This window comes from Martes martes (genome assembly GCF_963455335.1).
Source record: "Martes martes genome assembly, chromosome: 2".
In the NCBI taxonomy this organism is placed as follows: domain Eukaryota; kingdom Metazoa; phylum Chordata; class Mammalia; order Carnivora; family Mustelidae; genus Martes; species Martes martes.
Genome location: NC_137889.1, coordinates 63,149,064 through 63,170,732, shown reverse-complemented (window position 1 = coordinate 63,170,732; position 21,669 = coordinate 63,149,064). Strand labels below are relative to the sequence as shown.

General features: G+C 41.0%; 1 protein-coding gene across 4 annotated transcripts; it reads right to left on the bottom strand.

The window, feature by feature from the left end:
- Window positions 1-907: 907 nt before the first annotated feature.
- On the bottom strand, window positions 908-15,030 carry LSM6 (LSM6 homolog, U6 small nuclear RNA and mRNA degradation associated). Of its 4 annotated transcripts, XM_080796876.1 has the most exons (6): window positions 14,940-15,019; window positions 13,392-13,496; window positions 6,701-6,816; window positions 3,108-3,221; window positions 2,711-2,908; window positions 938-1,207 (listed from the first exon to the last, which is right to left on the bottom strand). In XM_080796876.1, exons 3-6 carry the CDS (start codon window positions 6,792-6,794, stop codon window positions 1,173-1,175), a joined length of 441 nt encoding a protein of 146 aa, XP_080653002.1. In that variant the 5' UTR covers window positions 6,795-6,816; window positions 13,392-13,496; window positions 14,940-15,019; the 3' UTR covers window positions 938-1,172. The 4 variants fall into 4 exon arrangements, with proteins under 4 accessions (XP_080653004.1, XP_080653005.1, XP_080653002.1 ...); XM_080796878.1 differs by lacking the exon at window positions 2,711-2,908 and having other exon boundaries at window positions 908-1,207; window positions 14,940-15,005; XM_080796877.1 differs by lacking the exon at window positions 13,392-13,496 and having other exon boundaries at window positions 14,940-15,012.
- Between the last annotated feature and the right edge of the window lie 6,639 nt (window positions 15,031-21,669).

Sequence of the window (21,669 nt, the reverse complement as noted above, 5' to 3'; positions counted from 1 at the left end):
GAGAGAGGAGAAAGGCCAGTCCGACGTTCACACAACCGTCCAGCATTCATTCAACCTCAGTGCCCAGATATGTCTCTTGTTCCTAGAGACTACATAAACTGCTCAGAGAAGAAAGCGGGGCTGTGGAAAGCTCATTAACAAACCGTGAAAACCCTCTCAGCAGGAGTCACAGAACACAGAGGGGCCTCCTTGTGCCAAGCAACGTGAACATTCGGTGCTGTGCTCCTGGACAACATCAGACTCTAACATGGCTCAGATTCAAGAAAGGCTGCCCAGGAGTGCCTCCCTGAGCAGGGGGGTGAGGAGAAATTCTCCCCCAGTCACAGTGAAGCAACTGGAACCTGAGGAAGTTTACAAAGTTCAGGCTTTGCTTGAACCTGAACGACTGCCAGACAGCTGTGTGCGCGGGACTGGCTCCTCCCGTCCTGAGCTGCGTAAACATCAGAGAACGACACCCATGCCCAGGCTCCCGAGAGAAGGCAAGAAAATCCAACACGTCCACCCATGCAGGAGGTACAAGGCCACTGCAGACTGACCTCGCTCTGGGCGAACCCGAATACGGCTAACCTTCGGAGTTTCTCCCCAACTCCATGCACATCCCTGCTCCCTTTGTGGAAGTGCCACTGTTAGATCCCCAGCTCTATTTTCTATCCAGGTGACAACAGGATCAGAGGCTGAACTTCTGACCTCATAAACCCTTTTCCGCCTCAGACCGAAACTGGATTCTTCTGCAGAACGTCTCTCCTCGAGCACTGCATGTGGCAAGCTGAAGAAGATGGGACAGAGGAGGACAGGTCTAAAATGGTTTAAGGATCATCATGCGCACCCTTTCATCAGACAAGCGAGTAAAGCAAACCCAACCAAGTGACACTGCTTGACACTTGAGTTAAAAATCATGTACAGAGAAACGGATTTACTTTCTTTTTTTTATTCTTTTGCATTCTGCACGCTGACACAACGGGAAAAGAAAATGCCTGGAACTTAAATATGGAGGAAGCTCTTTACAACTACATCCACGATTTTGTGCACTTCTCTCACTTGCCTGTCAGTGAAAATCACCAACTATTATGAAACAGGGTAAGTCACAAAAGAACAAAAAAAAAAAAACAAACCAAAAAACACCTCATAAAAAAATATATCCAAGTATGAAAAGTATTGTCCTCTTGGTGTCTTCACATCCTTCTCTTCTGTGTACTTATATACAATACTGGCAAGAAAAAAAAAATACATTGAAAAACACTGTGCTTAAAAAATCACAATAGCAAGCTGTAAAAGCAAATAGATTTAGGCCTAACATCTCTACAAAGTGAAAAGGAATTTCCATACCACACAATAAATTCTAGGACTACTAAAAAAACTAGATTTGATGAATCCAGGCCTGGGTTTGACGTCTTACGGGACTGTGCTCTAGTGTTCGCTATACATTTGACTGTAAATTGCAATCGGGAAGACAGAAAAATGGATGTGAAAATCCCTGGAATCTAAGAATGTTTTATAATTATAATAATTCTGCTTGTAGTAAAGTAAATCTACCAGGTTAAACCTCAGATTAACACTAAAAAACATATTTTCATCCATCTCTCCAATATAAACTCTAAACTGTCCACTATTTTAATTACAACAGGATAAACAAGAGCTGAGGAATTTTGGGGAGTTGTTTTAAGTACTAAAATCTTTATTCTGAGTTCCCTTTTAAAGTATCAACCTTCGGTGTTCTCCAAAGTTTTGCTTGGCTAGTCCTCCTGTGAGCACCCAAATTGAACCCTTTAGGATATGTGGTACTTCAGAATAAGACAAAACTTAGTAACTAGGTGACTCTGGGTCAAGCTTTCACAGAAGTGTTCCTCTCCTCCCACTCCCAGGCCTCCTCAGACTCTGACACTTCTGTTCCAAGTGAACATTGAGAGGTATCTTGACCAAAGAACACAGCACAAATTAAACAAGATCTTTTTTAAGAGACAAGAATGTGAATCTGGGAGTCTACAGGTAACTACCACTGATTACATCACAGAAAAAGTTGTATGAAGGGAAGCAGCAGATTGACAGTAGAAACACGCCTGGGAAACAGGACAAGCCCGAGAAGCACTGTGCATGGGACAGGATCTAGCCAATCACCACTCACAGGTGACTGGGGCTCTCAGCTGTCTGCAAATAGGGAACGATAGAACATTTCTAGTAAATGGAGGGAGTAAAATAATAATATAAAAAATTGAGGGAATTCTACATGTTGGAAGGAATAAAAAGCCAGCAAAATATGTATGCAAAGATAGGATATGAAGAAATATGGTACTGTAAGAACAGAGATAGAATATTTAGTTCAGAGCCGAGATCCAACTGTTAAGGGGAATGAAGAAATTATGGAGAACTAAAGAATTCACATCAGTAAAAAACTGGAACTCAAGAGCCCTACGGCTCCATTTGGGGATGGGCCCCAAGGTGGGGATGGGGGACGGGTCAAGGGATAATTCCCTCAGTTTTGAGGTTTTTCCCTTCTCCCTGAGAAATTCAAATATGACTTCACTGATCATTTTTTTTAAGCAAGGTACTTAAGAGTAACCTTAATAATCACAGCAACATACTAGCTGTTAAAAAGTGGAGTAACTTTAGAATCGTGTTTCCTATTTTGTCATTTTTGCCAAACGAAAGGATGCAAACCTCCACAAAAAGCATCTGAACGCTGAAGAGAGAAAGGACCATCAGGACAAGCTACCTGCCAAATGACGCAAACCAAAGATAGCGAGGAAACAGTGGCCACTCTTACAGCTCCAACTTCCAATGTGGGAGGCAGCATTGGAGGAACATAACAAACTGTATTTGGAGCTCTGGGTCAGTGTCCTAACACCCCTCAGTTCCTCATCAGTAAAGAGAGGGAAGGTGAGAATGTCTGTTCCAAAATTCCATGAAGCGTCTTAAAAAAAACAAAAACAACAACAACAAAAAAACTGGTCACAGTGAAGACCTGCGATGGAAGAAGTTAAAAATAAATGAGGCAAGACTAAAACTAAACTTCTGAATTATGCAGAAAATCTGCTGGGGATTCCAATTATAAACAACAACAAAAAAGCTTCTTTTGGATGTCACACAACTGTACGATGGGAGAATCTTACCATTGTTTCCACGGATAAATGCATCACCGTACTTATTCTTCAGCTGTCCATTTACATATTCTTCTGTCTGCTCCAAGGCTATATTCATGTAGCCATCCAGGCAAGCCAGGACCCCTGCAGGCAGATTTAGTCCAAGAGAAGATATCCAAGGCAAATCAGAGTTGAAAATTACAGGGTATACCTTAGAGCTGACAATCTTGTGATTTGTTAGCTCTTACATACTTAATACAAAAATTCACACTGAAAGTGAAACTCCACGGCTTCATTTGACGCCAAGGGGAGTGACGGCGAAGAAGCGGATAGTGCGAACGCAGTCACAAACCCACTGCCGACGGGGGAAACATGAGACTATCACTCGCTTCATGGGATGTGTGATAACCGCAGCAAGTTCTAAAGCCCTCATAGAAGTCACCTAACGAGCATAATCCAAACAGCACACCATTCTTTGAAAGCTAAAATCGGGAGTGGGCAACGTGCGCGGGGACAAATGACCACGGGCCAGAACTTCTCGCTTCCGGCGGCATTTCCTTCTTTAGCCACGTGGTGAAATATGGGTCTGGCAGATTTACTGCATTCTTTCCCAACATCTCCTTCAGCAGATGAATGTACTCCAGGGTTCAGAGGAGGTCGCCACAATCTGCTAAAATAATAGGAGAGGAGACAGCAGGTGCTCCTGAAGGAACATCTGAGAGCTGTGACTCCTGGCGAAGAGCAGCTTGAGAAGACAGGGCACCATACTGCATTGTAACACATCCCTTTCTGTTTTGTTACAGTTAGAAGAGTTTTGAACCCAGACTAATAGAGAAAAATGGCCAAAAACATTCTAAAGAGCTTTTAAGGAAACTGTCTGAGTCAATCTTTTTAACTCTGTTATTGTTCAAAACTTGCCCCAATAATTTTTCTCAAGAGATGGAAATATACAAGCCTCTGGGTCTCTAACTTCTTGTGGTATTTTCTAGAAAACAAGAACCAAGCAAAAACAAATACTGTAAGTTTGAGTCAATTAGCCAAGTCGATAGCTTCATTTAGTCTCTACTTCGTTAATATGCTCCTCACTCCCCTGCGTCTGCCCCCATTTTCCTCTACACAAAAACGTTCCTTTTCCAAATTGTGTGTGTAATGAGAACACACGACATTAATCTAACGGAATTCTGCTAGAAGCCGTACACTTTCAAAGAATCAGAATAGATTATGAACAATTACTAACAATTATTCCCCATCAAAAGAAAGATTAAGCTCTAAGTTTCCAGTTTATTTCCTACTGTATTATTTTACTTCTAAACCATAATCTTAAGTGCCCAAGAAACTTCTGCAAGATGATACGCAAATATTTCAAAGTTAATCCAAAGCATTTCAAATTGAAATATTCATTAATAAAAACATATCTATTCTCCTAGCAAAGGTTGTTTTAAGAACAAGAGTCTAGGAGTTTGGAATTGTAACCCCCTCCCATCTCTAAGGGATAAACTGCTATGAATAACAGGGGGAAAAAAAAAAGTTTTCTTTAAACAAGAGAAATTGCTACAAAGAGCTGGGGTTTTTAATTTAATCATGATGGTTACAAGCCATGTGAAAGGCTGTTCAACCTCACTAGTAAACAAAGAAATAGACATGAAATGAAACTATTACTTGTTGCCAGTTAGAATGGAAATGTTGAAAACAAGGCTAATACAAGGGTTGGGGAGACACACAAAGAATAAGCCCATCTGCCCCGAGGGGAGGGCCACTGGGCATGCTCATTAACACAGAAATCCGAGGTGGGAGAACACAGAAATCCGAGGGGGGGCATCTATTCTAAAGAAATACTTGGACAAGTGCTCAAGAGACATGTCAAAGGAGCAGAGCTGTTTACTCAAAAATAGCAAAAAATTGATAAACAACTACAAGCCCTTTAATAGGAAAACTGGTTAAAAACAAAAAAACTGTGGCTCGTCCGCATAAGGCACGCCTTTTCAGCACAAAAAACTCTATACTGTCAGAGAACTGAATGCATTCTTTCCATGTAAAAAGAGACAGGAAATCAGGGTATATGTACAGCTGATCCCATTTATATAAAATTATGCTTATTCAGACACAGGTCCAGACTGGTAAGCCTGATTGTCTCTGGATGGAAGAATTTGGGGAGTCTTTGCTTTCTTCTGTATACTTTTCTTCATTATTTATTTTGAAATTCTTTTAAAAAAGAAAAGAAAAAAGAAAAACACATATGCTACCTTTACAGATAACAAAAATCTCCCTAATGAGTATAGAGAGAAAAAGTCAGGCTAGGCTGGTTGATGCCCTCAATGAAGTAGGTTTGGAGAAGACACTGAACACAATGTTCCCACCCTAACCAACTGCTGAATATGCTCAAATCTCTAACAGTCTGTTACCTCCTTTGGGCTCATCAAAAGTTCATGGGTGGGAAGTGGTATATAGAGACTTCATAGCTCAGATTCAGTATAAATCTACTAGTTCCACTAGAATAATCAAATTAAACTGGAGATAGGTCACTGATGACAAGAAACTAAAGCAGTAACTAAGAGCAGAGTGATTTCTTAACCAGGCTTTTAGCCAAGCTTGAATTGGGAGTCCTAGCTCCTCCCTTACTAGGTGGGAAGAAACAGACTTCTCAAAGGATTTATGTGAAGATAAATTGGAAACTGAAATGATTAGCACACACTGAACACAGAGGAAGTTCTCAGGAAAATTAAGTTTGCACGTGTGGAAAGAGGAAAAGGCTTAAGACTACCATCCTCATTCAGAAAAGACACCAAAAAAGGCTTTACTTTGCTAACGAATTCGTAATCTGCACTCGGGAATAGTCCAGGTAATTAACGTATTTGAGTTTGGGAAGATTTGAGTATTTGAGTAACTTTAAAAAATGGGATTTGATACCATTCCTCCCACAAACTTAATTTCAATAGTGTCACAGCCTCTTAAAAAGAGCATTCTCGAAAAGAATGGGAAGGTGTATTTGGAGAGCACGCATTCTGTAAGAGTGGGAAGTTCATGTTGTAAAATGGTACTGTCTAAACAGCTGCTTGTCAACCTTAAATACTTCGGCAAAAACAAAGGCTGCTGTGCCAAGTGTTCTTCAGCTTCCGGTTATTCGTGCCTGAGGAGACTGAGAATCCTGGCTATTACCAGGACGCACACATCCAGTCACAAACGAGACAAGAGTCACACAAATCACACCGGAAGTCAGAGCACACACTCCGCTATCCACCCTATCTCCAAAGGGAACCATCTCACAGGCAGAAAAAGAAATGGGCATAAAAACTACTGGTAACCGGGCACCTGGGTGGCTCAGTTGGTTGGGCGACTGCCTTCGGCTCGGGTCATGATCCCGGAGTCCTGGGATCGAGTCCCGCATGGGGCTCCCTGCTCCACGGGGAGTCTGCTTCTCCCTCTGACCTTCTCCCCTCTCATGTTCTCTCTCACTGTCTCTCTTTCAAATAAATAAAATAAAATCTTTAAAAAAAAAAAAAAAACTACTGGTAACCAATGCTTCCCCACCCCCCACTGGGTACGCTTAAGAGCTTAATAAAAATCAGTTAAGTCATATTTACTCATTTAGTTGCACAAGTGAGGATAAAGCATGAAAATATTACCTCGATAATCCACTCCAGAATTCAATTTTACTACAACTGGTCGTCCAATGATTTGCTTTAAGAAGTCACTGGGGGTCTGCTTCCGTAGACTCATTTTAACAATCCTGATCAAAAATCTGAAAAGGAGCAATAAAAGACAAAAGTTAATTGTTCACCAAAAGAAGCCTTACAGCCTTCACCATATTTATAGGCAGTCACATACCACCGGGCCATGTATGAAGACTCAACATTATTCACTACTATTACAACATAACAGCTAGCATATTTCCAGTACTTACTATCAGCCAGATACTAAGCTGCACGACCTCATTCAGTTATCCCATAGCAACCCTAGGACCCAGCTTCATCGTGGTTCCCTGTGTTAATAGAGCCCCCGTTCTTAATCACTTGTCACTACTGGCTCCCACACGGTCAGTATACCCATTACAACCACTGCCACCTCCATCATTTCCTGCATGCTCCTTCTACGCTGAGCCCTCTGGTAAGATCCTTATAAACATGATCCCATTTAATCTTCCAAACCCTGAGAAGAAACTCATAGTATCTCCATTTTGCTAATGAAAAGCACAAAAAGCTGAAAAAATGTGCCCTTAAATGTGATGGAACCAACATTCAAGCTCAAAACAGTCGTATTTTAAAGTCTATGTTATATGATATAGGCATATTTACAAAATGATGCCAAAATAGTGTTTCTGAAACTAATTGTAACGATAATCAAGAGCTAACATCTGAGTGTACTAGATGCCAGCACTTACCTAAGCACTTTTTATATATTAATCCATTTAAACCTGACTACCTTATGGGATAGGTACTGTTTTTTAATCTTTGTTTTACAGATGAAGAAAGACACACAGAGGTCCTGCTCTGGTCACATAGCTAGTAAGTGGATGACCAGCCTGTGCTCTACATCAACCTTATACAGCCTCCTGAAAGTTACTAATGCAGCCAGAGATTTTTTTTTTTTACTTACTCTATTATAATTAGAGCAGATATACACTCTATAAGATGAAGAAAAAGTCTTTTTTTTTTTTAAGTTTTTATTTTAATCGCCCAGTGCTCATCACAGCAAGTGCCTACCTTAATCCCCATCACCTATTTCACCCATTCCCCTATCCACCTCCCCTCTGGTAATCATCAGTGTGTTCTCTATAGTTAAGAGTCTGTTTTCTTGGTTTGCCTCTCTTTTTTTCCCCTTTGCTTGTTTGTTCTGTTTCTTAAATTCTACATATGAGTAAAATCATATGGTATTTTTCTCTGCCTGGCTTATTTCACTCAGCATATTATTCTCTAGCTCCATCCATGACACTGCAAATGTTAAGATTTCATTCTTTTTTATGCCTTAGTAATATTCCATTTCACACACACACACACACACACACACACCCCACCTTTTCTTTATCTATTCATCAGTTGATGGACCCTTGGGCTGCTTCCATAATTTGGCTATTCTAGCTAATGCTCTATAAACATCAGGGTGCATGTATCCCTCTGAATTAGTATCTTTGTGTTCTTCGGGTAAATACCTAGTAGTACAATTGCTGGATCATAGGAGTAGTTCTATTTTTAATTTTTTGAGGAGCCTCCGTACTGTTTTCCACAGTGGCCGTACCAGTTTGGATGCCCACCAACAGTGTACAAAGATTCCTCTCTTCTTCCACATCCTCACCAACACCTGCTCTTTCTTCTGTTGTTGATTTTAGCCATTCTGACATGTGTGAGGAGACATCTCATTGTAGTTTTGATCTGCATCTTCCTGATGGTTAGTGATGTTGAGCACCTTTTCATGTGTCTATTGGCCATCTGCAGGTCTCCTTTGGAGAAATGTCTGTTTATGTTTTCTGCCCGTTTTTTAATTGGATTATTTGGTTTTGGGGAGTTGAGCTTTTAAGTTATTTATATACTCTGGGTACTAACCCTTTATCAGATATGTCATTTGGAAGTATTTTCTCCCATTCCATAGGTTGCCTTTTAGTAAGAAAAAGTCTTAAAATTCAAGAATAGGAGTCTGAAATACAGACAGAGCATTATATACCCAAATCAAACATACATCGTTGCCAATCACTCCTTTCAAAATTCATCTTGTTACAGTTATCTGGGTCAAAATATTTTAATAAACAAATGTAACAAAACTGTAATTACTTAAGCAAAAACTGACAGAAAAAGAACTTTGGAAATTAATGTTTCTGTTTCAGTCAAATTCAGTTCACTGTTATTTAGTAGCCATATAGTAGTGACACTTAAAATCAGTATGGATACAATGTATTAAGGACTGTCCTCAAGGACTCAAATTGTTTTCAATCCAAATTTTTGTAACACTTTCTTCCATAAACAGCACTGCTTACTTCACTTCCAGTCTATCCACTCCATGATCTGAGTATGGCTTCTGGAATATCGCTTAGAAATTTTCTCACAGTGAATCGGCCAGCTCAGGCAGTTCGGGTAAGCTAGAATGCTGTTACTGGCTTTTCATTTCTTAAGTAAATGTGCGCATGTCCGCACATATTTTCGGGGAAATTAAAAACATGGCATTCACACAGGTTCTGATCTTAAAGAACGTGGAATCCAGAAGAATTTAAACTCTTGCTCAAAGGGTGTGAGTAAACAAAAGTGATTATAATTTAAGTAAAACAATTTTCTTTAACCCCCAAAGTCAGCAGCCTCAGTTAAATAAAAGAAAATGCAAATTTCACAAGGTATGCTTGAATTTGGGGCTGCTCTTTGGACCATTCCCTACTCCATCTCCCCGAGGTTTGAAAGATTTGTTTAAAATGCAATTCACTAATTATTTCACTCAGCAAATTTTAATTTAACTTTCCCACTGGATTGCCTGTTTATTTTTTTAAGCTCCAGTCTCAGTAGATAACTGGAATTACAACTACGATGCAGGACGACCACTATTCATGACCACTATTCATTCAAGACTCAGACCACACAATTTTCTTTATGCTGTTTTGAGTGCAAGAAAAAATATTACAAAGTAAATCCTGTAACAGATTCAGTACTCTTGATGAGTTTAGTAAAAACAAACAAATCTTCTCATTCGTCTACAAACTGCCTTATTTATGCCTTGAACACGAGCTGTTTTGTGGCTGAACGGGTCTAGAGAGACTATTAACTCTGAAGGCCTGATGGAGACTTGGCTCATGAGTCAGGTGCATTTCCTATCAGATGCGAAATCCCAGGATGGTGCTTTCTAGGTACAAGACTGAGACAAAACTGGCTGTTTACTTTGTGTTAAAAAAAAACAAAACAAAAACAAAACAAAAAAACCACCACCAAGATGCATGGTCATGTGAAAATCTAGTTGATAGGACTATTATTAACTACCTCATCCAAAGTTAAAAGCTAATGATAGCAAATAGACTCCAGGCCTAGACAAACTGCTGGTACTGGCTATTTTTTAAAAAATGTTATTCATCTTCTTTCTTCACCTTTTTAGAAAGCAGACAATATGCTTCTAAGCTCATCAAAGATCACACCTCTGCCGTTAAAGCCACATCTTCACTCCAATTAGCATCCATCTCTTCCTGCAGGTGTTCAACACTCCCAACTTCCGGGCAGCACCTGAGTGTCGGGTGCACGGGTGGGGCTGGGGGGTGCAACACTAGTAAGACACAGGTAGCCTCTGGCCCTCAGAGTTTACACTACCAAGCTAGCCCCAAAACATGTCAATGGAGAACTTTTTAGAAGTTGGATGTATGTGGATAGATTTTTGCAGAGAGCGGCGCACTGAGAAAGCAGCTCACTTGGCACAGGCCTGGCAGAGCAGAGACCTCTGGAGGGCTCACCTACAGGGAAAAGCAGCCCAATGGCCCAAAGGAGAGAAATCCTAGCAAAGGCACTGCACAGCGGTGAGTTTGGATTTGAGAAGAAAACGCTACACAGGCCCACAGGACAAAATGCAGCCGACGGAGAGAGCAGGCGCCACGTTCCTGGCACGCACGGCAAGTCCTGCTAAGAGACCTTGGACTTGAACCGCCAGCTCGGTTTCCCCATCCCATAATGGATTGGCTCGCTTGGAGATTCTGATTCTGTAGTTCTGGGGCAGAACCCGGGAACCGGTTTGCACACGCCCGGCAGATTCCTCTGACCTGGCAAGTCTGGGGAACACCATGTCAACGACAGGACAGGGAACGTGACAGGGTCCCGAGGTGGGACCTGCCTGAGCTCGGCTCTCTACCGTGGAGCAGAGCTGGGCCAGCTCACCTAGTTCTGACCCGGCCACGTTCCCCGTCTGGTTCTATCTGCTACAATGTGCCACTACTCTCCTTCACATTTCTATTTTTTTTGTACTAGTCTTTTCGCCCTTAAAAGACAGGAACATGTGAAAGACTACTACCGAGCTTTTCATTTTTTTTTTTCCCCTCCAGAGCATCTGCATTCTGCTAAATCTCTTGGAAAGAAAAAATTTTTTTCAGAAGTTATTTGAAAAGGGGGTGGCTGCTTCAAACGCATTTTATCCATCACTCTAGGAGACCACATCTTCTACATTCATCTTCATTAGGCTTCCTTGGTACTCCCCATTACTTAATGATTTGCCCATAAATCCATTCTGTATGAGTAAATTGGTCTCAACATCACAATTTTTCCCATCACTTTGCTCACGTAATTTTAAGTGTTCATCTTTTAAATTGGTTAAGGCAGAAGGCACAGTTCTGACCATTTCTGAAGCGAGAGAAAAGCCTCTTGAACCATAAACACATAAGAGGAAAAAGGCCTCCTTTCTGCAGGGTCACCTTGATAAAACTTCTCCCTTGAAAATTAAAGCCATAATCACCTCTATGCCTCTCTCCCTCCCCTGACTCCTACTCAGGCTTGTTTTAAATGACCTATTTTCAGAAATGGCTATTAAGTCAAAGGCAGTATATTTTCTGCCAGAAGCTACTGAGAGGTCTAGTGTAAGAACATCTGCACACTGCCCTGCAGAGATTTTTTTTTAGTAAAAGAATGGGGGAGAAAGAACCAAATTTTATTCATCCAACGATGTGCCAAGCTGTGTGAGATCCACAAGCAATTCACACAGTAACCCTGTGAGGTGGCAAGCACAACTAAGGCTTGGTCCCAAAGCCCAAGCCCTTTCAAAGCTGCCCTTTGGAATATGTCTGGATCCTCCCATGACAGGTGGGGAATGGCCACAGACATCTATGGAGATGTAGGGGAGATCCAGCTCGAGAGCAGGAGCACTGGAGGAAAAATGCCTAAAGGGACAAAGTGCTGTCAATTAGCCTGGGAAGAAATACAGTGGTCAAAGGTTAAGAAATCTATCTAATGTGATTTTGAGTTACGTTGCTGAGGAGAAGGCACGCAAATTCTTGCTTCTTGGCAATGTTTACCTGCAAACTTTCACCTCCTCGTAAAATATGTACAGTTTAGGGTGAAGAAAATGTGAAAAGTAAATAATTACAATGAAGCATAACATCACAACCCTCATAAATGCAGCTCGAGACTAATAACTGGGCGTCCGAGAGGGCATCAGACACTGAGAACAGCTCTCTAAACATCTCCCTTCTCAGACCCTTGGGGTACCTAGCCCTCTCCTGAAGACTCCCTACCAATCCCTCCTCCCCACACAGTAGGGGGCTACCTTCCTCCCCTCTCTCACTCCAGCCCCAAACATCGCACTCATAGCACCACCCCCTTCCACTTAGCACCACCCCCTTCCACTTATCAGGCTGTTCCATAGGTTTCCTGCTGATCAGTCTCCCACCAAAATTCTAAGCTTCTCAGCTTCTCAGAGATAGGGAAAATGGTATCCCTGGTCCCTAAGCTCAATGGCCAACCCTGTGGGACGCATCTAAGGTCAGTGCCAAGGAAAATCCCTGTCCCTTTCTCCTCCACCCACTAACCATGGGTATAGAGTGACTAGCACAGTAATCATCTGTGCACTTAAATGGCTAGAGCACAGTAATATTTCTGTTACTGACCAGCCAGAAAACAGAAATGTTTCTGTGTTGTACAAGAATCAGCTGCATCTGAGTCGAGAGAGATGCTTGTTAAAATGCAGATTCCTATAGTCTACGCCTAGTCAGACTCCCTAGGCAAGAGGTGCTGCAACTTACATTTTATTAAGTTTCCCAAACGATTCCTATAAGCAAACGTGGACATTGGGAAATATCTGGAGACATTCTGGATTGTCTTGAAGGAGGAGGGTGGTGCTAGTACATAGAGGCCAGGGGCGTGACTTAACATTCTACCAAGCAACGATAGCCCTCCACAACAAAGGATTCTCTTGGTCAAAATGTCAAGGGAGGTTGAAAAGCTCTGTTATAAACCCTAAATAAAACAAACAAACAAACAAACCACTTTTTCTTATCTTAAATTGACAAGTTTTTTAAAACCTTCAAGGTATAACAAATGAAAATGAGCAGCTCAATTCTAATCAGATGGCAGAATACAAATTATAACTTACTAGGTATTTTATTCTGACAGAAAGGGAATGTGAAAACAACTGTCAAAAAATCTTGCAGGGGTCACCATTCTAAGTAATGGATTTTTAGTCCCTGTCACGAAAATGGTCAATTTCCCATTTTTCAGTGTTCTATGTCCCTCAGATGATTACAACCTCTGTTATTTGGCCACAATTCTAACAGGACAGAATAATCCAAGTGATATCAACATTTTTTAAGGTTCTCACACAAGTATGCCACAGTTCAGCTCAGAGACCACCCAATGCAGCATAAGGAGTACTCACTTGGGAGACAGGAAACCTGAATTCTAATCCCAGTTCTGCTACTTAATTTAGCTGTATGCCTTGGAGAACTCATCGTTTCACCTCTCAAGGCCCCAGGTTCCTCATCTGCAAAATAAGGGAGTTATGCTAGATGATCACTTAAGAGATCATCTTGCTGTAACATTCAGTCAGCCTATGCAGTAACTCCAATAATGCATTTACACATACACCCCTCCCAAGACAATCGTCTACACTCCTGCACAAAATTCAAGCAACTGGAAATGGGAAACACAACTGTAAAAAAAAAAAAAAAAAAAAAAAAAAAAAAAAATTTTAATCCAAAGAGATGTTGATTATTAGAAATACATAAAATACATAATGAGCTATCACACTTTTGGCAAAAACAGGCACAACCTTACATGAATGAGGTAAACTGCTAAAACTTTCCTGGAAAACAATTAGGTAATGGGCGTAGAGATCTAAAAAAAAAAAAAAAGACCTTACTAGAACACAGCATCTATGGTAATAACTTCCTTGCTCAGACTCTAGTCCGAATAAATCATCTGAAATACAGTTTTAAAAATAAAGTCTATCAGAATATTACCTGGGATGCTAAAGCCAAATGAAAGTTTACAAACACTCTAAATGCCTCACAGTTCGAAAACGGCTGAATAATTTATGGGACCTACGCAATGACAGAATAGGTAGCCAATCAAAAGATGCAAAATCAGAAATGATATTTGGGAAGAACTTTTAAATGAAAGTGGACGACTACTTACACTGCTGATAAAACAGTCTTAACTCAAATGGAAAGTAGCACACACGAGACTAAAATACAGAAAGAAATTATGGATGGGTTTCAGTGAATATTACTTCCTTCCCTGGACTCCTGTATTTTCATTTTTTCAAGAGCCCTGTGTTACGGTGGGGGTGGGGGGGGGGCACATTAAACCACTACCAACCTTATCTCCCACCGTCCTAACGCTAGACACCCTAAACAAAAACACCCGTAAGGAGCGAGCGCGCACACACCTACAGACCAAAAGCCCGGGTGATAGGACCTAACACCTACAACTGTGGGCGTCGGCAACCTGAGAACTCGGTAAGGTGGGCTAGTCCCGCTCTTAATTCCTGGGGGTCGGGGAACCACCCCGATGTAGTCAGTGCAGCCCTGGAGCCCCAGGGGCCGGCCCGTGCATTCGGGGCCCGCTTTCCCGCCCATTCCGCAGGCTCCCGCCTGGGCTCCCGCGGAACCTTGGGCAACCAGGACTGGTCTCGGAAGGCAACTCGGTGGGGCCAGGTCGCTGCCGTTCGTCCCCGCGCGGTCTAGATGCCCCTCCGGAGGGGTTCTCACAGCCGGGGACCACAGATCTCCTGCCCTTCCCAGGAGCCCAGGAGAAACTGAGCGCATTTGGGGGGCGCCCGCCACGCATGGGCTCCCGGCGTCCGCGCTCCCTCCCGGCGCCTTTCAGGGGCTGCCTGGCCCAGAACCGGGCTGCTGCTCCCCAAACCCGCCCCGAGCGAGCGAGCACTGGGGCCTCCAACCGCCCGCGCGGCTGCCTGGCTCACCTGGTGGCCGGGATCCAAACCCCCGCTCCAAGTGCCGCACGAGCCGGGCCTCCGCCGAGGATCGGAAGAAATCGAAAGTGAAACTGCCGAGGCAGGTGGCACTTTTCTGCAGCAACCAAGGATTGCCTTTCCTGGCTACGGCAGCCTGCGAGGACCTAAAAGGCCAGACTTCGGTGGCGCGCGCATAGCCTAGAAGCTCGTTTTGCCTGAAGGCAAAATTGGTGCTTTAGAGGTCAAAGGAGAAAGCGCTGGTGCTTCCTCTTTTAACAGAAAACAAACACCTCTAAAATAAAATTTAAAAAACCTGGAAGTGATCTTTTAGCCAGGTTTTCCTTTAGGCAGAAATGCAAAAAAGAGCTTGAAGTTATACTAAACTGGAATTTACTGCCAACGTAATGACTATACTCGGAAAAATCCTTGAATAAGTTAATGCAAATAAATAAAACAGGCAGCCTCAAATCTTCACATCCACCTTTGGATTTTGGTTAAGTGTGTGTGAAGATGAAGTCGATATTAGCAAGAGATTGTTCCCATGGCAACGTTAATTGCCACAAAAAGAATTAAAATCACTAAAGTAACTCCGAATTATAATGGCATAAATTGCGATACATTACAATCTAATTCTAATTGGAAGTGGTGTGCAGACATTTAAGTGCTGCTATGGGAACTTGGTTTGGAATTTTGAATTCTCAATATTCTTGCTATTAATGTAAAGGGTGAAGAAAAAGAAGAAAACTGTTATACCAACACTTGATTCCTTTTTTTCTTCACACACATACCCTCAACTTAAAATTTATACTTTAATTCTATTTGTGATTTGTAACACTATAAACAAAGAAAAAATATCTTTAAACAGAGTCTTAACCTTGTTAAGTGTTATGGATCAAAGATGCAGAATTTTTTTCCCAAGACAAGGATGAGTTTCCCCACTTGTAAACACCTCTTTTAGCTGAAGAAATGAACCTTTGATGGATATGGTGGAGAGAGAGCAACTGGGTGTGAAAAGAAAAAAGATCTCCTTCTTTCCTTCCATAAAAGCTTACTTTGGGTAAAAACCAAGCATTACGGATTTATTGAAAAGGCTGTATTTGAAGTTCTTGCAGTATAAAATAGAATGCAAAAAAATTAAGTATCATTTAAATAAAATAATTAGCTGTGAAGAACAAACATAATAGGATATGAAGAAAGCCCTGTCTCTAAAAGCTTTCTTCACAAAAGACCTCAAATTGTACCACATTCTTCACTGGTTGTTTCAATTATTTAAAGAAAAAAAAAAAGAATTTTTTGATTTGTAGCCTTTTTTCCATTACCACAGAATGCTGATGGAGTCATTAAGATTGGCTTGGTGGGCAGGTGGCAACAAGGAGTTTTAAGGGCACAGTTCACCCGCAGAGATGGTTGCAACCTTTTTCAGGGGGCATGGATCTGTAAGGGCCCAACCAGGCAAATTCGGTGGGGACCATGAATTACTTCATGAGCCAACAAGTTTATCAAAATGGAGTTGTGCCCAGAATCCCCTCAGCAGCTTATAATTGGCTTTTACTGATTCACAAGGCAACTTTCCAAGTTTCACAGGATTTTCTTTAGCATTTTTTTTATACAAAGAAAACACGTGCAAGACTTTTTCTGAATGTTAGTCCACCAACACTAACTTCAAGTTCTTCGAAACCCTGAATACAAACACTAAATATAATTGGACCAGATTTAGTTTGGCTTGCACAGTTTAGCTTAGATTTTACAACTGATAACCCTCTACTGACCCATCGTCATCACCCAACTGCCTGCCCTTAGCTTATACTAGGGTTCTCTCTTGGTGTTGCACATTCTATGGGTTTCAAGAAAACTATAAGGATATGTATTTGCCATCATCGTATCATGCGAAGTATTTTCATTGCTGTAAAAATCCTCTCTGCGGGGTGCCTGGGTGGCTCAGTGGGTTAAAGCCTCTGCCTTCAGCTCAGGTCATGATCCCAGAGTCCTGGGATCGAGCCCCACATCGGGCTCTCTGCTTAGCAGGGAGCCTGCTTCCTCCTCTCGCTCTCTCTGCCTGCCTCTCTGCCTACTTGTGATCTCTGTCTGTCAAATAAATAAATAAAATCATTAAAAAAAAAAAATCCTCTCTGCTCTGCTTATTCATCCCTCTCTCTCTACTTACCCCTGGCAACCACTGGTCTTTTTAATGTCTCCATGATTTCACCTTTTCCAGAATACCAAAAAGTAGGAATCATATGGTACGTTGATTGACTTTTCAGATTGGCTTCTTTCACTTAGAAGTGGGCATTTAAGTTTTCTTCATGTCTTTTTATGGTTTGCTAGCTCATTTTTGCATGTTGGAGAATATTCCATTTTCTAGATGTACCACAGTTTGTTCATTCTCTTACTGATGGACATCTAGGTTGCTTGCAAGTTTTGGCAGTTGTGAATAAAGCTTCTATAAACATCTGTGTGCAGGTTCTCTTTAAGTCTCTTTAAGTTTTTAGCTCATTTGGGTAAATACCAAGAAGCACATTTGCTGAATTGTATGATGAGAGTATGTTCAGTTTTGTAAGAAACTGTCAAACTGTATTCCAAAGTGAATGTACCATTTTGCATTCCTACCAGCAATGTCTGACTGTTCCTGTTGGTCCACATCTGCACCAGCATTTGGTGTTGCCAGGGTTTTGGATTTTGGCCATTCTTATAGGTGTCTAGTGGAAATTCATTGCAATTTTAATTTGCAATTCCCAATTGACATATGACGTGGAACATCTTTTCATATGCTTATTTGCCATCTGTATACATTCTTTGGTAAGGTGTCTTTTCTGATCTTTTGCCCATTTTTAAATCAAATTATCCTATTTTTATTGCTGAGTTTAAAGAGTTCTTTGTGTATTTTGCAAATACGAAGAACAAATATGTTCTTTTGCAAATATGTTCCTCTGATCTATGGCCTGTTTTCTCATTCTCATGAGGCTATGAGTCTTAAAATAGCCAAATGTTGGTATAAAATACTAAGGTGAACTCTTGCCATTTCATTCTTCTTTCCAAATATCTATAGTCCTATGTCTTTAAAAAAACCATGTTCTTCAGTGTTTCATGTTCATAAGAGAGGTATCATGTCTAGTTTATTTTCTAAAACACCCAACAACACTGTGGATATGTGGGTAATTGTATTATGTTGATGCTGATAATGATAGATATAAATATGGAATTGGATTGGCCAACAGTTTCCAAAACAGATTTTAGTACCTAATCAGTGTTATGCTTCTAAGAATACTGGCTGGTCTTGTTCCAGCAATGCATTACCTGCTATGAAGTGCTGGCATGAACTTAGACCTATCCTGGGCGTTCAGACTGGACAATAAAAACACCTAACCTGTCACGTCTTAGTTTGGGGTATTTGGATCACTATTATCTACCTTTTATCATGGGATGTGAAAATTATTTGTTAAGATGAGAAGAAAAACATTCTATAGTTGTTGAATTTCTTCTTCTCCCTCCTCCTCCCCCTTTCCCCCTTCCCCCTCCTTTTTCTCTTCCTCCTTACTTTTTTTTTTTTTTTTCTTTTTAACAATGTAGCCATTCAAACATCCCAGTTTTATGCAGGGGTCTCAATTCCAATTCTCTACCTCAGATGGAGCCAATGCCTTGTCTCTTATGCTCATTCCCATGAAAACCATCACTCACTTCCATTCTTTCTTCTCCTTAAATAATTCAAACCTTATCCTCTTCTGCATTTTTGTAAAATCCCTAAACCTAGCCTCATCATTTGGAGCCCAGTCCCATTTTCTTCACCAGGCCAACTTCTAAGTACACTTAAGTCTTAGCTCATGCATAAATTCCTTAAGGAAAATCTTTGATGATCCCTCAGACTAGATTGGGTCCCTCCTCTTGTTCATGATCATAGTACACTATACTTTCTCTTTGTACCACTTGTAAATGCTGTAATTAAATAACTGTGTGTGTGTGTGTGTGTGTGTGTGTGTGTGTTTCCTCCCTCACTGAACTGTCTGTTCTATGAGGGTGTAGCCAATGTCTCTATTATTCAGCCCTATACAGTTATATCTTCTGAGAAGGAATATGACCTTATTGACTGATGGACAGATTTCTCAGGAAAGGCCATGTGCCTTTTATTTGTATCTAAAGGTAAGATATATTCTACATCATGGGCACTCGGCTTCAGATGCAATGTTTGAGATGTTTAAATACACTTCATTGACCATAATTTTGAATTTCAAAAGAGATGGGCTCCCGGTCTGAATTCCTGTGAGGGGAGTCTCCTAAATGGCCTGATGGTTTATGCTCCACTGTGAACTCTAGAAAACCTCTCTCCGCTGTAAAATTCAGGGAAATCGGTGTGACGCTGCCCTTGTATTTTAATCAAGATGAACTTGAAAGGTGAACATTATAAGTGGGAGAAATTATTTATAATTTGGTAATAAAAGTTTATGTCTAACATTCCAAATTTCATACATCTGCTAGGTGCTGGCTCTGAGATATAAAACAATTGAAGTTGCCTTTACATTTGGCCTCATATGAAAGGTCATAAATTAGAATGATAGCATTCGTCCTCTTTCCTAGCTCACAAAATTTCCATATTAACATCTTCACCTCAAACATAAATGGTTACCCAGCTACAAAGAAAAGAGTTGTGTTGGCCTTTATGAATTATAGTTGATGTTGGAAATCTGTGGTACATAAGGCTGCTGTGCATCTCGCCGTGGAGTGCATCTACTTTAATGAAGCTAATTCGACCACAGTGAAACTAATTAAAACTGTATGGCTGGCTCAGATAAATAAAGTACAGCATATAAAAATTTAGGAATATTTTAGATATCAGCAAACAACCTCCAAGGCGTGTGGTTCTTTTAACTCCTAAAAATGCATTTTAACATCTTTGAGGCATTTTCTCTGCCGGAATACCTGCTAACAAGCTTCTTAAAATTAATTCAGTTTTCAAAATGTTTCTTTCTAATGTGGTTTTCACTGATAATGTGAAAATTTTGATTTTTTTCAACTACAAAAAAAAACCCACAATCCATTTCTACTATGACATATCATAACTAAATTCATTCCAAAATGTTAATGAATTGGACCAGTGCTTTATGTTTAGACTTTCAAAAAAATGTTTACAGCAAAAAAACCAGATGTCCTTGATTTTCCAGGGTGGGTTATCAAATCCATATGCTGTTTCGGTGTAACGGTTTCTTTCACCAGCACTGTGGTATAGTTAAAATGCAGCATATTATAAACTAGCAGGGTCAAGTTCAAGAACAACTCCAGAATCTCAGGCCTTCTTCTAGGGAGAAAGCAAAAATTTAGACCAAATGCTACATCCCTGTAACTTTTAGCATTAAAAGATGGATGCTTTACCCCAAAATTCTGCATTAGTAAACATAAGGTATCTGAAAATGACCAATACATTAGCCTAAGCTCCTTCACCTCAATTTTGTTTTTCTTAAGTAGTCGGCTTTCTCTTTCTCTCTCCTTCCCACTCTCCCTCTCTCTCTCTCTCTCTAGTATCAGGAGAGATGGATGTCTCTGCAGTCACTGAAGCCATTGCCATAAGAAACACACCTGTTGTGACAAAAACTGAGCCAATGTCTGGACAGATTTCTAGAAGGTCACCACACCTAGAGGGTTCTGGACTGTCTCAAAAATACAACAGTCTCCTCTTTTCACATCCATCCCAAAAAGAACTGAGGGAATTGACAATCACCTTCAAAAATTGTATCTAGGAGAAAAAATAGTATCTTCTTACCTTGGGGGTCTTCGCTACAAACTGCATTTATGAGAAGAATAAGCAAGGCCTTTAGATCGAAGCTGAAGACCCGAGACACACAGGTTGCAGAGGACATAAAACGTGGGGAGGACAGACACAGCTTCCAGTGTAGTCAAAAGCCGGACGGATGTCACAGCTTCTGTCTGACTGACTCTGATGGCACCGGGTGGGTGAGGTCCTGAATAACTGGGGGAGGCATTTGCTCGGTTAGGATCCAGCCTAAGGCCATGTCCAGGTGACAGCTTGTTCCCTTGTTTAAGCTTTGTGCATTTGTCCAGTACCTGGCAAAGAAAAGGTGCTTCTAATGTAAATGGATGAATACATGCGTAGATTTGTCAACCCTCGGCCGGTCCCAGGAGAAGACCCTCGGAGTACCATCGCTTGAATGAATATTAAATAAAACACGAAAGAAGATGAAGCTCCCTGGTGTGGACTGTACAGGAATCAGAATCTCAGCACTTCTTGAGCCTTGTCCCCCCACCCTCAATCACATAATTAATTAATTAATTAACATGTATTTAGCATTAATTAATTAATATTTCTTTATCTATGATTACGTGCTGGAAACTGGTGATTATTGTCCAGATCTGACTTTTGGCATCCATTCCCCTTCAGGGGCAGCAGACATCTCAGAACCCTCACCGAAACTTGCTTTTCCCTTTCCTAACCAGACAAAGAACACACCAGTGCCACCTTCAGCATATAAATTACTCCCTAATTACACATTAAGGAAAACTAGAGTCTTCTAAGTCCTGGATCCTCCACCCCCCAATAACGTAAAGAAGGTTTTCTACTATAATTTATTGTGAGCAACATTCAATAGTCCATTCATAAAAACCAAGAGAAAAAGAGATTCTGGCGGAATTCTGTTTGAGAGGAAATTGATTGCTCTTTTACAAAATAAACGAAGACAACCTTTGTGTGCTTGGGGTGTGTGTATGTGTTTTAAAGAATAACATTTTATTCGTC

Bases quoted from the DNA above. Each gene is read 5' to 3' on its own strand.
- LSM6 (XM_080796876.1), bottom strand. From the start codon at position 6,794: ATGAGTCTACGGAAGCAGACCCCCAGTGACTTCTTAAAGCAAATCATT. The intron at 3,222-6,700 runs GTAATATTTTCA...ATCTGCCTGCAG, and splicing joins TTCTGGAGTGGATTATCGAG to GGGTCCTGGCTTGCCTGGAT. The intron at 2,909-3,107 runs GTAAGATTCTCC...GTTTTTTTTAAG, and splicing joins ATTTATCCGTGGAAACAATG to ACGCTTCATGGAATTTTGGA.